The sequence below is a fragment of the Seriola lalandi genome, unplaced genomic scaffold (genome assembly GCF_002814215.2).
Source record: "Seriola lalandi dorsalis isolate HSWRI2012SDOR001 ecotype SW California unplaced genomic scaffold, Sedor1 jcf7180002054144, whole genome shotgun sequence".
NCBI lineage: Eukaryota > Metazoa > Chordata > Actinopteri > Carangiformes > Carangidae > Seriola > Seriola lalandi.
Genome location: NW_019524697.1, coordinates 268641 through 284251, shown reverse-complemented (window position 1 = coordinate 284251; position 15611 = coordinate 268641). Strand labels below are relative to the sequence as shown.

The following is a 15611-nucleotide window of genomic DNA, read 5'->3' as shown; positions in this document are numbered from 1 at the left end:
ACCCTTGTTTGTTGGTGATTCTGTGCTGTGTTGGGCTGTAATGTGCTCAACTTGCGCCTCACTCACCTGTCACTGATGACACCTGCATCAGCCAGCAGTTCGAAGATCCGCAGCAGCTGCAGTCTCAGCAGGTCTCGCCGCTCACGCCGTTTCTTGTTCTACAAAAAGATCAATCCTTAATGGTCCTGGTAATAATATTATCAAAATTATTTTCGGACACATGCCAGCTCTCTGATTGGTCTACATCCTACGCTGTAGTTCATGAACAAACACTTTAATGCTACACATTTTGCTCATGCTGTGTGCTGTAATGCAAATATGACCAACCTCAGGCCTTCTTTCTAACGCCTCCTTCATTAGGGGATGTAACTCCTCCACGAGTTCCCTTTGTGCAGACAGTGACGATATAAACAGCTCATCATTAGGTAAAATATTAAATATTCATCAAACAATTGGAGTAAACATTCAGTTACACTGTAGTAGGACAATTGTTACATTTTCATGGAAAAGAGATTTGAGCTAAAAAAAATAAAAAATAAATAAAAAATTCTAGGAAACAATTTAGATGCATCTGTAAATGGCAACAGGGCACCACTCAACTGTAATCCTCTGTTCATCTCCACTTTATATCCACACAAATACAGGTCAGCATGGACTTTAATTATGGAGAAAATAATGGATTGTGCTCTAACGTCCATTTCGCTGGTTCTGCCTCATTAAAAAGAGACAAAAGAACTGCAGCTTAAATCAGTGGCCAAAAACCTCTGACACTAAGCTATTACACATCTTTAATGTCAATCATAAAAACCATAATTTGTAAGAGGACAATTTGAAGTGAAACTGGACAATAAAACGTGCTTCAGATTAGAAGATTTGAGACACTCTTCTCTGAGTTACCTGAACACAAGGGAATTGGTGCGACCAAAGCCCAGAACTAATGACTCGGTCAGCTCAATGCTCTCCGCCCTCATCAGTGGAACCAACTGCTTCAGAAGCCAAGCCACAGATGGGCTCCCGATAAACTGAAACAAACAAACACCGACGGTTCAGCCAGACAAACGGATCTCTCACGAACACCACTAATTACACAGGGCTGCGCTGACATTAAGTGCCTGTACAGTTAAGAATATATCGGCTTCCTGCTCCATTCATGCAAAGATAGCTGCTGTGTAATTTGATGTTTTGACTTTGAATGTCAACAAGCTCCGCATGAACACCTGATCCTGGAGAGACAAAGCACTGGGGGAATTAATAAGGCCAAAAGGACAGGGAGGCAGATACCTTGTTATCGTAGCTGACACTACTGTCAGGCGTTGTGGACGTGATCTCAGGTGTCGATGCTCTCAGATGACCTGGGCTCATGATACTGGGCTTGGCCACTCCAAAGCAGAGGATCAGGTAGTTTCTCCACAGGGTTACATAACTGTCCCCACTGCCAGAGGTGCTGGTCTTCTTTGCATACACTGGGTTACTGTTGAATCATTAAAAAAGGAAATACTATTAGATCCTTATTTTTATCTAAGCTGTTTTTAGCAGGAAATCTCGAGGAGGGGTTTTTAATTGCAATGGGGAACTGGTATCAGGTGGCTATGTTCAAAAAAAGGAACACTAAATAGGGATGTAAAGAAAATAGAGAATAGACGTGTCTTGTGGTCCCTCATGAACTCACTGCAGTGCCTGCGGACACTTACTTCGGGTCTACCAGGGGCATGAGCATCTGCATTCGTGTGAAGGCGTAGGGCCAGGCATAACTGAGAGCTGTGGGGCAGTGCTTGGGCAGGTTGTCCTGTCGGAGGAGGCTGTATACACACAGCACCCACGGGTCCTTCACAGACTGGGCGAAGATCCACACGTGCGAGGGGCTCCTAATGTCATAATGACTGTTGACGAGTAGTGCGTTCCACTCCACTAGCCACTGAAGGTCCACATGGTGGCCAGCTGGCAGAGCGGCCTGCAAACACGCAAAGTGACACAGCCGGGGGCAAAGGTCAGAGGTCATAGGTGAGTTAGATATCCAATTAGACGCGTTTTTCATCTGCCTATTCAACCTTATGCTTAAGAATAATGCGTCATTAAGGGAAATCCCAAGTTAGATATATTTAGAAACACAATTCGATAACGCATGTAAGGACATTTACTGTATTATCCTGTTCTCAATAAAATCTGTACTCTCAGCATGATGTTGACAGCTTGACAATTATATAAATGAGAGTCAAAAGGCCAACAGCTGCTCAGTTCCAGCTGTTCATTCATTTTTACATGTTAGATAACTAAACTGTGCTTCTGTCTGACACGCAACGTAAAAAGCTTTTGCTGTTTGCTAAATCAGATTCTACTTGTGGTTAAATTGTTCAATGACACTTCTTGACACAACTCATGAACATTTCACTGTTCTGTCTGGGAGTCAAGTCACATGAAATTTACACAGCGTGGATACGTTCCAAGAAAAAATCTGAGGAAAAGTAAAACATAGGCAAATAAACTGCAAACACATGTCGATTGAGACCGTGAGGTTTGGGTTGGAGCGGAGCCACACAAACAACTTACTGTGTCGGAGACTGCAACGTTGACAAAACTTTCCAGGATTACAGGGCTGAGCTGATCCATAATCTCTATCATTGGTTTATCATCATCCTGCAGTCGACAAAAATAAAATCACTATCTGTAAACCTCAAAAACCAAATCTCTGCTCTTTACTGTCGCCTGAGTTTTCCTCTCTCCCGCTTTACCTCAGTCTGTCCGATGGTCATGAAGAGACTTCGTATCTCTTTGAGTATGGCGATGGCGAGTCTGCGGGTGCTCAGCTGACAGGAGCAGAGCAGCACAAGCGCCAGCCCCTCCACAGCGTGCAGCACGGTGGAGTGAGGACCTCGCTCGGGAGGTATCTTCAGACTTGAGCTGGTCTGCAGCAGCTGTCACATAAACATCAAAAACAGCAACAAAGGCTGATTTCACATTGGCATGATCAAATTGTGATTAGTCATTCCTGCTTGTGAAAGGCACACAGACATGTCATTGTGAAGACAAAGGTGTGTACCTCGGCAGTGTGTGTCTTAGCGGTGTCATAGCTCTTCCCTGGGGCAGCCTGGGTTAGTTTCCACTGAGTGAGCAGTTGCAGCAGTAATTTGAGGGATGTATCTAACAATCCCTGGTGGGTGTCTTGGACTTCACGTAACAGGAAGTTAGTGAATCCAAACAGGACGTCGTCACGCCAGTCTGAGAAATCCACCAGCAGGCTTTGCAAGGAATTCTGGGCTATGAGTCGCAGCTCGTCATCCATGTGGATCGTCAATCTGACAAACGGGACAAAGAAAGACAAAAAAAAAAATGAAACACCAATCAAATGAAGTTACTTATTTACTACCAGTGAGTGGGTTTCATTGCAGATACATGGATGCTGAATATTTCTATTGTGAGTGCGACAGTGTTATCCGTCACATCTGTGTCACCAGCGGCACAAATATGTCATGGAACACTAAGCTCAACTGATGCATGTCTTTAATTTAACTGCCTTAATTTGCATGTTACATAAAACAAGTTGTCAAACTTGTCTCAGGTTACTAAATGGATTAGTGCAATTTCTCTTTCAATGGATATGTACTATAATTGCCTCTATACTCTATAATCCTCCTATGCACAATACTGCTGGAAATCATGGCCATGATGTGTGAATAGCTCATGAAAATGACATTATAATGGACTCTAAACAAAACACCAGGGTGTGGACACAAACTGACGTAACAGGAAATCCAGGTGAAACTGGATCAGGAACATCCTTTTGGATTTTATTCAAACAAAACATTAATACCACTTGATTAAACATTCGGTTATTTGTCCTGTCAGATCTCCCTAAGTCAGGTGACTTACCGAGAGAGCAGGTCTATGAGGTCCGGCTTAGACATCCCATCAGGCAGGATGCGAGGAATGGCAGCAACGCACGTCCTGAACAAGTCAATCTTGGGCTTCCTTTCGCCTCTGACAAAAAAAAAAAAAAAAAAAAAAAAACAGATTCTAAATTCAACTGCAAAATCAGTGGTTTGGCAGCTGGCGTGACAGAGTGATGTGCGCACATACGTGATCATGTCCTCAGGCTCCTTGTTCAGCATCTGAGCGTTAGTCATCATCATGCAGCGTCCCACCTCCTTGTCCAGGTGCCTGAGGATGTTGTCAATAGCCTTCCGCACATTAAAATAATACTGTGACATCCCTGGAGAAGATGACAGAGAGAAAAAAAACAAAAAACAGTTTATATCTCTGTTGTTGAGAAATGCTAAAGCTGTCAGCTGTTGAATCTCCAAAAGCATGACACTTCCAGCATTCCTGACCACGCTCCGTCTCACTCACCAATGACTTTGGCCTCCTCATCTGTCAGCGTTTTGCTCAGGTATGTCTTCTTCACTCGAAGCGTGTTTCCAGAGGGCAAAGTGCAGCCGGTGTTAGGCATGGGAGGCTCGCCGTCCTTCTGCTGCAGTTTATCGGCGATGACCAGGAATGCTCTGAGACCAATATTCATTCTCTGAACACAGAAGAATCTTTCAGTTCATCTCTTTGTTTTACATTTTAAACTGAACTGACCTAAACTAAAAAAAAAGAAAAAAAACATCTACCAGCCAATTCTACCAGCAGCTCTTAGAGTTACAGGAGGTTACCAAGCAACAATATGATATTAAAAGAATAGCGTCTATAGTTTTGCTGCTGTACAACTGAGTGAAATGCTGTGACACAAAGTGTAAAAGTCCAGTAGATATATAGTGGTTCATATATGAGTTACTGTGACTGCTACTCCCTGAGATATTCCAATGATGTGTCAAATTTAATGAGAAATGGATAACCGATTTTATTTTACCACAACACTATGTTCTTTCTATTTTTACATTTTACATTCTCTTACAAAAGACACACATCTGTAGGAAGCAAGTATAACCTTATTCTTAATTTCCTTTTTATTCCTTTCTTTAATGAGCTCAGGAGCCATTATCAAAAGAGGCAAATCATTATCACTTTCACAGATAAGGGCTAAATGAAAAAAGAAAAACTGCATGTGCTTATTTTTTTTTTGTTTGTTTATTTATAAAAACAGAAATGAATGTTGAATGCATACCTCTGGATTAAGACTAAAGGCTTTTGCGGGTTTCCCAACACACAGAAGGTCAAATATAATTTCTTTCATGGCAAAATCAAGTCTTTCCTGTAATGAAATGAGGAAAGATTTATTCATTATTTAATGAGATAACATCTCACAAGTCACAGTGAGAGCATTGTTCATCGGTTTTAACAGAGATTTACATGAAATATAATTAGTATGACAGTGTGACTTCTCTGTGATGCAGTACAGCACGTCATTGTTTTTACCTGTGCAATAAACTGGATGATTTTGACAAAGATATTGAGAGGCATGTCTCTTGGTACCACACTGCGGGATCCTTTGGGGAAAAGTGTTGTTACAATGGTGCTGAGGCGACTGTGGACACGGAGAAAAGAACACATTGTGAGGAGGATACCATGAACAAGCATTTAAAAAGTTTTAAAAGCTTGTGTAAAACTACACAGAGAACTGTATTGAACTGTTTTGTAAAGCACTCCATTGACTTGAAGTTTATTTTGGGACTATTAAACAAGTCTGGCTTGTCCCGTTTGGGATTCCTCATGTGGGCTCCGGCTCATAATAACATCTGTAAACTGCTGATAAACTTGTGGGCCACCAACAGCGACAATGTGGTGTGACCTGACCCAAAGCCTGCACTCGGACAATACCTCTTTCTCCAAATGCCAATCAAATCAGTAACAAGGAGGGAGGGATATTTTCAGTAAAAACAGATGTATTTCAGCCCATGACCTTCACAGGTATTAACTGATATTTAAAAACACAGTGAAAGTGACTAAAACAGCAAAGTCATTGAGGAAATTAACGTCTGAGGAAAAAAAAAACCAACAACAACAAAAAAAAAAACAAAAACAAAACTCAACACCTCTTTGGCTGAGCCCATCACTATGAAGAGGAGTGTATGGACTGAAGATACTTACCCCTGTGTTGCAGTGTTGCTCTCACACTTAATTCTGATCATGTAAACCCACAGCAGTCGATACAAGGACTCCAGTGCAACACGAGCCATTTTAGGGTCTCGACTCTGTAACGAAGCCACATTTATGGGAGAAAATCAACGGCAGAAACACAGTGACAGTTTATTGTAGGTTGTGATATAACAATAAAATTACAGCGATTACACCATGTGTATATAATATATTAAATGCTGATAAGAATATTAGAATAATTACTGCCTGAGGCATTCAGCTGAATATTAACATGTCATGTAAACAATGAAACAACAAAAAAGAAATGTATATTAACAAACTTCTATTTTACAACTGAGGTGGTGACAAATATTTAGGCAACAGGGATGCACACTTGAACAACTTTCATGTTGCTAAAACAAGGAGCACTGCAGTCTGAATTAAAGGCAGCTGGTTTCCAAGTGAAACTACCTTCAGATTCGAGAGGCAGTTGTTGAGGAAGACATGCCATCTGTTGAGGAAGAACTGTTTCTGGCTGACGCACAGCAGGCACGTTACCAATGGGTAAAAAGCCTGCAAAGAGAACAGAGTGTGTTTACATGTCATTTATCGTACACTGCTTTGTTAAAGCAGCTTCACACCGACTCACAAATACACTGAGCTCTTTTAATTTCCACGCATAATACTTGAAGTTGTCCTTGAGGAATGATGCATTATCTCCATAGCATATCTGTAGAAGTGCAGTTTAGGATGTAAACCAGTTTTCTTTTGTGGATAGAATGAAGTCTTTTCCCTTTTGTTACGCTTTTCGCTGACGATGCATCACTTGTAAAATGTGGCTTCCAGCCGTGATCGCTGCCTCAGGGTAAAATAGACCTTCTGTTAGAGCAAGCTACTGTTGTCTTTCCATTTCATTTTTGAACCGCTGCGGTGAAATGCTTTATTGAAGACATAGACAGAGGGAAGAAGCAACACAACCACACACGAATATATAATGCAATGCTTTCATGCTCATTTTTAATGCTTTGAAATAGCTTTCCCTCATGAATTATTTCTACTGTGGCCGCTGACGTTGTAACAGAACATTACACAAGAGCGACCTTGAAATGCTTGAGGATTCACAAAGACCACAGACATCTAGGCAATGTAAGCAGCAGAGGGTGTCAGCGTGAAAACGGAGGTGTACAAAGACAAACAGTGTGTTTTCTGCAAGGGGACTAACCAGCGAGTGCTTCTTCCTGGAGGACAGGTCCAGGGTTGTGTCGTACAAGCTGTCCACAAAGTTCCTCAGGCAGGGCACGTTCACCTCGTTCTTTACGGCCTAGAACAACATCACACACGAGTTATGACCATCTTCAAGAGTGGAGCTCTTTCCTTATTTATATCAAATATCTTGTGATGCATGCAGGAACTTACTGCTGCAACGGGAACCAAAATTTCAACAAAAAGACCAGCCAAAGCATGCTTAATGTCCTTGTCCTTGACTTCCAGGAAATACTGGGCACACTCCTGCAGAAAAGGGAGGAGTAAATGCACAAAATAAAAATTCATATCACTTGAAATCTACTATACATGTAGAGGGTGTTAAGAAAATATCTATCCAATTGATAAAAAGACTTGAAACTGTGAGGTCGAAACTGAATATAATCCACAAAGTGAATGCCAACACTAGCAGGAGATACAGTCAAGGTCAAAGGACAGCAAAATCCTGACAATCCTGAGAATGTTTTGTACGTTTTCTACACCATTTTTTTATATAAGCCAATATTTAGGTCAAGGTCAAATTAAAAGCCAATAAACGATTAAAGAAAAGAAAGTGTGATTATAACTTATAATCAGTTCATACTGTAGCAAGGCAGGTTTGATATATTGAAGTCTGTTGTACCTGCATGAACTGAAAAGAGGCTTCAAAATCCTCGACGGGATACATCTTAATTCGGAAGAACTTGACCCCCATGATGAGGCTAATGGTACTCTGGACTACATATGGACTCTGCTCTTTCTGCCGCAGCTCCTTCAGCTCAGTCATAAACTTCTTCTTCACAGCAGGAAACCTGAGAGAAAAAAAACACAAATGAGATTCTATATAAAGATGTGTCTGCATAGCTCAGTCAGACAAATCCCAAATCAGCACTTCCACAAAAAAAAAGTTCCTGCACTCAAGAGTCGTGACGTGGAGAGAATACAGTGACAACAGATTCAGGGAGGACGGCTCCCAAAAATATCACTCCCTCCTTTTACCCTCTCCACGCAGACTGAAAGTCTGTGCCCCAAGATGAACTCCTCGTCTAGCACCTGATCCCTTGCCCAAATTGAACCAGTGATGGGATTCTTCAGCTGGTCTATATTTAGAAGATAATTCATCATGAGAGCTCATGTGAGCATCTCTTCACCTCTTCCCTTTTGGCTAGTACTGTACTTGTAAGAAAGTGAATCCAGCTGTTTCTGCGTCTCGGTTAGAGAGAAGAAATTGCTCATTATTTCTACAGACACAAACAGTGATTGAGAAACCACTTTTAATCTCTTTTCAAACAGCATCTGTCTCTCAACTATAAATCCCATCTGAATAAGTTCAGCTCATAGTGAAACTCCTGACCTCTTTCTTCCTTTCCTGACCTCAGAGACAAGCAAAGACCTCTATAAACGCCTCTCAGTGAAGTATCTCCTGCAGGAAATTAAGCAGAGCGCACTTTGGATGGGAGGTATGCCATGTGCTCACCAACCATATCTCTATTTTAAGGGTTTGTTCCTTGCTGTGATGATCTGAAAACTTCAAATAAACAGACATCAATTTCCAGTCCTAGTTTGGTGTGAAGGGGACCTGTCCAAAAGTGTACCATCACTACAGTATGTTCCAGTCTCCTGAACCAGGGAATGTTTTGCAGAAAAGCAGTAGCAATGATGACACACCATCATTACGTGGCATGACACCAAACCCCAACGGAGCGGATAATAAGATGGACAAGAGAAAAACAATCATAGTTAATTAGATAATCGTAGCTGTGTCTTTTGCTACTTACTTGGACTGGGCTAATACTCCTATGACTTCAGCGTAGAGGTCTGCTACAGTGTGCATGTTGCCAGTGTTAGGACCATGATACCTAAGGCAAAAGAAAAACAAAGCTTAGAGAAACTTCAAACTAAGAAAGAAGGAAGGAACTTCGCTGGAAATAGAAAAGATCTTACCCCTCTTTGTATCTAAAGTGCTTAAAGGCTAAGTTAATGACTTCATTGACCAAGCTGTCGAGGACCGGGTGGAGCGGCATCTAGTTAAGAATTAGGAGACACAATGACACGGTGATCAAATGTTCAACAACAACAACATAGTCTCCGTCAATCATGGTTATTTTTTTCAGCGGCGGTAACTGATGACAGATCTGCGTAAGTGAGCTTCATATCACAAAAATAATCAGATAAACTAAGCAGTGTTTGTGTAGCAGTTAGACTTAAGTCAACTCACCTGTTTTAAAACTTCTATAAGTACAAGAGAGAAGATGAAGTCAATGGCCAAATCTCTCCTTTCAAGTAGATAATCTCTCTGCTGCTCATCGCTATTTGAGAGAGAGAGAGAGAGAGAGAGGAAAAACAAGAGCAACGGGTTTGCCACAGTCTTACGGTGCACGCGAGGAAGGCCATGGTTATTTCTTTACATTTTCTACTGGTGACACATTGCTGCATGCAGGAAATGAACGGAGCAGTTCTCACTTTTTGGACTTGGTGTTGGCTCGGGGCCGGTACTCGTGCAACTCCTCCTCTAGTCCATTTTGTCTTTTGTACCAGTCAAACAGAGTGCGCAGGATGGAGGGGAGGCAGTACTCAGCCAGAGAGCTCATGGCGCTTATCAACTGAGGGAACAAGACATACATCGTGCAAATGCATGTTTGTGTTAACAATTGTGTTGGCAGTTAACATACCAAAGTAAGAGATAGCAATCAGTGTTTCCTTTGTTTATTTGTGCAGCAAACTAAACAAAAATCCAAAAACAGCACAAGAGAATTCATTTGCATTCGATTTAACATTTTCACGTCTGTGTGACACAAAGAACTTAAACAAGATGAGACAGGTCGAGTCCAGGGCTACATTAAGGCAGAGCAATGAGACTGTAGGGTGAGCTGGACCTAATTGGGACCGCGCAGAGGGACAAGGTGCCCATGGGGCGGCCTCCCCTCGGTCTTGGGGGAGGGAAAGGGGAAAGGAAGGAACGGGCCGGGCACACAGGAAGGGAGGAGAGTCTGGTTGGGACGGGGAACACAGCGAGCCCTTCATTCAGCACGAGGCCGGAGAAGAATCCTGGCTCTGTGTGGCTGCTGAATGGCCTCACGCAGCAGCACAAACACACCCCTGTCGCTGTGAAACGGCCCTCTCTGCGGAGCCGCAGACCTGCTGGACACACCTAGCGCCGAGCCAGTGCCAGCTAGCAAAGTAAACACCCCTGCCCTTGACTGGATCTGAAAGACCTTTTGGGATGTGAGCGGGGCTTTCACCCGTTCACCCGCTCTTTCATGTTACAGTGGCTGATACTAGAGCAGTATTTAAGACGTGGAAACTGACTTGCCTACATGCTCATAGGGAGAGGGAAAACAGTTACATGTAAGAGTTTAATGTGAGTAATAAGGCAAAGGCAAAAATTTTACTTTTTGTCTATTAAATGTCATTTAGTTTAGTAAATAGTGACACTGTTACTGTGACACAGCTTAATATCATTTTTATATCACTGTTTTTTGGCTAACAGTCCCATTCCTGCATTTTTCCCAGCACTTACTTGGTCAAACTGGGGATCCTCTCCCCTCTGTAATGACTTTGTTAATGGCTTTTCCTGAAAACACAGAAAAAACAAAACAAAACAAAGTCATTTCACATCGTTTGTCGGTTTTATTCTTTGTGGAAATTCCAACAAAGTTCTCTGAAGTTTGGTCTGGAGCTCATAACTCTTATCCACCCTGTCCCAAGAGTGTGTGGAGTATTTTTGAACAGGGACTCATTACAGCCCAGCTAATGAGATAGCCATCAATCAGTCTGAAACCAGGCATGAGCAGGCAGGGTCAGATATTAGAGATGGGACATTCATGACAGCTCCCATTATTACACTCCTCTATCATCCCAGATAAAGGCCTTCATGAGGGATTTCAACTGAATTATACATTAACTTCTCATCTTCCTTAAACATTTAAATATTTGATACATTTCTTTATTTATTAGGTGTCTTAAGATATTTCTAATGGGTTTAATGAAGCAGTCCTGTGTTTAGCTCATTTAAGAGATGATCAGGTATTTTAAGTAAACAGGTTCAGTACATTTTACTCACATTCTAATCAAAGTCTGTGTCACAGTCTCCTGATATAAGAAAACAAATAAAAACAAACACTATACAACAAATTTTATAAGCGTGAATGGCTACATAGCTTCAATGAAACCCATTCAAGCTTCACAAAGTGCTACCGGCTTTCATTTTTGCACAAATGTAACAACCAGCCGAGACACTTACTTTGAAATCCTCTGGGAAATGATAACAAAATAAAAGGAGGACGAAGAAAGAAAAGTGCGGCTTTAGTTTTAGCAGAGGATGCTGCATCACACAACACCGGCCTGATGTACGCGGAAACTGATGCTTGTCTCCAAAATTATATGCTTAACCCACAATTAGCACCTGATCCATCCTTACACAAATCAAGGCATCTATTTGCGACTCTGCTCTTCCAGATCTGTCCCTCTGCTGTCTCGATGGCCGGACAGCAAATCACAGCACATCACTTACTTGATGATTAATCCAAAAAATAGCTAACTGTCTGATGCCTCTGACATTGACATTGCGTGGGCTGATGGTAATGTCACTCTCTCTCTCTCTCTTGCAGCTGGAGCGTCAGCTAAGCCCCGTGCACTGATGAACCTTTTAGTTTTTGGACAAATGCTTGCATCCGAGGAGCCCATCTGTGCTGGAATGACAGAAAAAAAAAAAAGTCGATGCCTCTTGCACTGTTGGGCTTTTACAGATTTTACTGCCCTTTGTGGCAGGCTGATACAGCAACACTGACTCTATTCAATCACCTCTGCTAAGTTTTCTGCAACTTACAAATCACGTATCTGTTTCCTTTGAGAGTAGACTTTAAAATTTCCCCTTTATTTGAGGAATAAAACTGCACATCCCTGAACATGATGGATTCTGTTGAACAAATTCACCTGAGTGATGAGGGAAGAGCAGGAGGGGCAACTGAATGCCAATAGCTACAAGGCTGGGCTGAAACAAATCACTCGGCCAGTTCTCCACAGAGAGGAAAAACAAAGAGACACACATCCTCCCTGCAGGTCTCCAGAGGGAGTTACACCGAAACCAGGGGTTGCACACTTTCCCTGTGGTAATTAACACTTCCCTACAGGCCGAGGCCAGTGACTAACAGCTTCCTATAAATCACAGTCCCTAAAACTGGAGCCCACCTGTCCACAGCAGCCATAAGTAAACTCTTACAGTATATCACACCTGTAAAACTACATGAAAGGGTGACTATTTCTGGTAAACAATGCTACAGTGCACTGCAACATTAAGCTACATGCATCATGGTGAACTGTTTCATGTATTTTAGTTGGAGTCTGAGGCTTTTCTTAGTGATACAGATCAGCTGCTCATTTTTAGTTGACTTTCAGTAGCACTTGTAAGATACTAATGTGGTCCTGGGAGCAGGTGGTGAGTGGTTTCCACATTAACACACAGTAGCTCTTCCCCGTCTGCCTGCCTGACTGTCTGTCTGTCACCAGAATTATTTATGACGGCTGTTGTTGGCCCTACCAATCAGCTCCGACCTCCACTAGACAAAACTCTCTCTGAAAGATCTCTGAAACATTTTATTGGCAGCTACTACTTTCATCTAATTTCCCCGCACTGCTCATTAGTCAGTGTGTTTAGTCACAATATAAAGAAAAGGACAGGGAAGAACAGACAGAAAAGACGGTTCCAAATGCAAATTATTAAATACCTGGACAACAAATTAATGCTCTGACAAGCCAGAGGTACTTTCCTAATCGAACCTGAAAGCCCCAGAACTGTGTCTACTCCGCTGTGATTAATGCTGCTACTGACGATTATTTTCATTATCACTGAATCTGATGATTATTTTTTCAAACAATCAATTAATTGTTTGTTCTTTAAAACATCAGACAATAGTGAAAAATGTCCATCCCATATTTCCAGAGTCAAAGGTGATATCTTCAAATGTCTTGTTTTTTTTCTGACCAGCAAAACTTAAAGACATTTACAATGATATGAAACAAAGAAAAGCTGCAAATCCATACCTTGAGCTATTTGGCTTATTGCTATGAAAAACTCTTTACTGATTATCAAAATTATTATTTACAATGAAAAAATGCTTTAATTCAAGGCTAGAGAATCAGAGTAACTTATTTTAACCCTTTGTATTCTGTACTTGACAGGATTTGCTGCTTTTCTTTGTCATGGTCATTTATTATTATTTTTTAATATTATTATTGACATTCATTTATATCTATACTGTTGTAGATTGGTTTTTTATAATTCCTCTGGTCACTACCTTCATGTCAGAGAGGCAGACTAGACCCATGGCCCAGTGTACAGTTATTAAAAATGGCTGGAATGGCTGTGTTTTGACAAGTTACAAAATCATATTTTCTAACCACTAGTTTTACATGATAAAAGAGAACATTAAGAGGACATGACCCCAACTTAACCCAGGGGTTACTACAGCAGTACATTATGTGTGCTAAGCTCAGCTGAAGCTTGTCAACACTGCTGCATAAACTATGAAGCCGGCTAAAAATCCCACATTTTGTCCCCAAGCTGCTTCCGTCTTTGTGCAGATGGAGCTACTGCTTCACATAAAACTAGCAGCCTTCAGCTCACAGTAATTAAACATGACAAGGTAGTTAGCATCTCCGCTTCTGAGCCTGTTACTCAGTTGCCTGCCCAAGGCCTTGACAGCAATATATTACTGTAAAGTTTCAACTGTTATGAGCTCCATTAGCAGGAGTCAAGCTGCCTGTCGTCATATCAGTGTATTATAATGTATCATAGATCAGGCGACAGACGTATTGGAGTATTTTGTTTTTGTTGTTTGTAATCCCTTGCTGTTAAGTCAGCTATTGTGGGCCTGTCCATCAGACTTCCTGTCTGACACTGTTATAGTGGTTCTCAACCTGTGGGTCGGGACACCCAGGAGGGGTCACAAGATGAGTGACAGTGAACAACAAGGCTAATCTAAATTCTCTTACGCAAACCGTTTTTTTTTTTCTCACAACATAACCTGATACTTTTTAGTGAATTCAATTATTCAAATGGAGTAATCTGTAACAACTATACCCACATTTTGATTGAACTACATAAAGCTCAAAGACATGAAACCTATAACAAGGCTTCAAAAGCGAAAAAGGGTTAGGAGGCAGTGTTACAGAGCACCAGTCATGATCTCATTCCCCCCTGATAACACCAACAGCCTTTAAAAAGAAACAGAGCGGCAACAACCAATCAGCACAGGACACAAACAGCAACAACCCTCTGGTGTGACTCTCTGCCGACTCACCAGCGGCTCAGCCATGATGATGCGGATCTTGCGCTCGGACACGGTGGTGAAGTTGGCGAACAAGCTCTTGAGGACGTACTCGCCCGGCTTGCTCTCCGGGTCGATGCTGATGGGCATCATGGCCGGGGGACCTTTCTCTCCCTGAGGACAGCAGACTGGGGGGATGGGGGGTTTATTGTATCCGTTCCCCACGGGCGACGCTGCGGAAACGACACAAAAAGCACAAGATGGGAAACGGGTTTGTTAAGGGAAAACATTGCCAATTCAAGCACAAATGAGTAGGACAGGATCAGCCACAGATCTGTTTACAAAGAGAGATCACCGAATAGGGTATTAGTGAGAAGTTTCCTAACATGGACATAAAGTTCCCAACATGTTGAACATTCCTGAGGGAGACTGTCCAAAGGGCACCGGCTTGCCCCGGGTCTGCTCTTTCTTTCCTATTGCTACAGTGAACAGAGCGCATATGGAAATTAAAACACCGCGGCCAGCAGCTGGTGTTTTCATTTCGTACCAAAGATGTCATTGCCCTTTGAGGGAAGCAAAAATCTTGTGCATGTGACCATCCTTCAGCCAGTGTTATGATGTGGCTCACGTTTAATTATGGATGGCTTAGCTGAGGCCATAAAACCCCACAAACTAACACACAAGTTAAACTTTACCTCAGTGTTACACTCTGCTGCCTCCAGACACAAAAGTGCTAAATATAGTAAAGAACAGCATACAAACATCTCATTAGAAGAGTGAATTTCTTTTATTTAGCCCGAAACTCTGCAGCTCCTTACTGCACGTCCGCCACAGGAACTGCCATAAATCTGATGTGTAAAATATTCAGAGAGGTCTTTGAGACGATAGCAGCAGACTTACTGCCTCACAATAAGAACCACATTTTCTCCAACGATTGCATTCTGAGTGTGAAAACGTGTGTGTGTGTGTCTGTGTGTGTGTGTGTGTGTGTGTGTGTGTGTGTGTGTGTGTGTGTGTGAGTACATGCAGTAAATAAATGTGACTGGACAGAAATCACATCAGCAGCAGCAAAGTACAGACTGCACTGTG

At 42.0% G+C, this 15611-nt stretch overlaps 1 protein-coding gene across 4 annotated transcripts in view; it reads right to left on the bottom strand.

The window, feature by feature from the left end:
• Positions 1-15611, bottom strand: part of frya (furry homolog a (Drosophila)) — a 46199-nt gene that overhangs the window by 21797 nt on the left and 8791 nt on the right. For all 4 annotated transcript variants that reach the window (XM_087173271.1, XM_087173269.1, XM_087173272.1 and 1 more), the window contains exons 2-25: positions 14556-14755; positions 10775-10828; positions 9718-9857; positions 9473-9563; positions 9199-9278; positions 9033-9113; positions 7898-8066; positions 7429-7521; positions 7235-7333; positions 6484-6585; positions 6025-6128; positions 5353-5461; positions 5102-5188; positions 4345-4516; positions 4075-4207; positions 3868-3975; positions 3038-3293; positions 2730-2912; positions 2548-2634; positions 1692-1951; positions 1282-1471; positions 898-1022; positions 328-385; positions 67-158 (exon numbers count right to left, since the gene is read on the bottom strand). In XM_087173271.1, the coding sequence (XP_087029397.1) occupies positions 67-158; positions 328-385; positions 898-1022; positions 1282-1471; positions 1692-1951; positions 2548-2634; positions 2730-2912; positions 3038-3293; positions 3868-3975; positions 4075-4207; positions 4345-4516; positions 5102-5188; positions 5353-5461; positions 6025-6128; positions 6484-6585; positions 7235-7333; positions 7429-7521; positions 7898-8066; positions 9033-9113; positions 9199-9278; positions 9473-9563; positions 9718-9857; positions 10775-10828; positions 14556-14755 (3073 nt within the window). The remainder of the gene's footprint in view (positions 1-66; positions 159-327; positions 386-897; positions 1023-1281; positions 1472-1691; positions 1952-2547; positions 2635-2729; positions 2913-3037; positions 3294-3867; positions 3976-4074; positions 4208-4344; positions 4517-5101; positions 5189-5352; positions 5462-6024; positions 6129-6483; positions 6586-7234; positions 7334-7428; positions 7522-7897; positions 8067-9032; positions 9114-9198; positions 9279-9472; positions 9564-9717; positions 9858-10774; positions 10829-14555; positions 14756-15611) is intronic.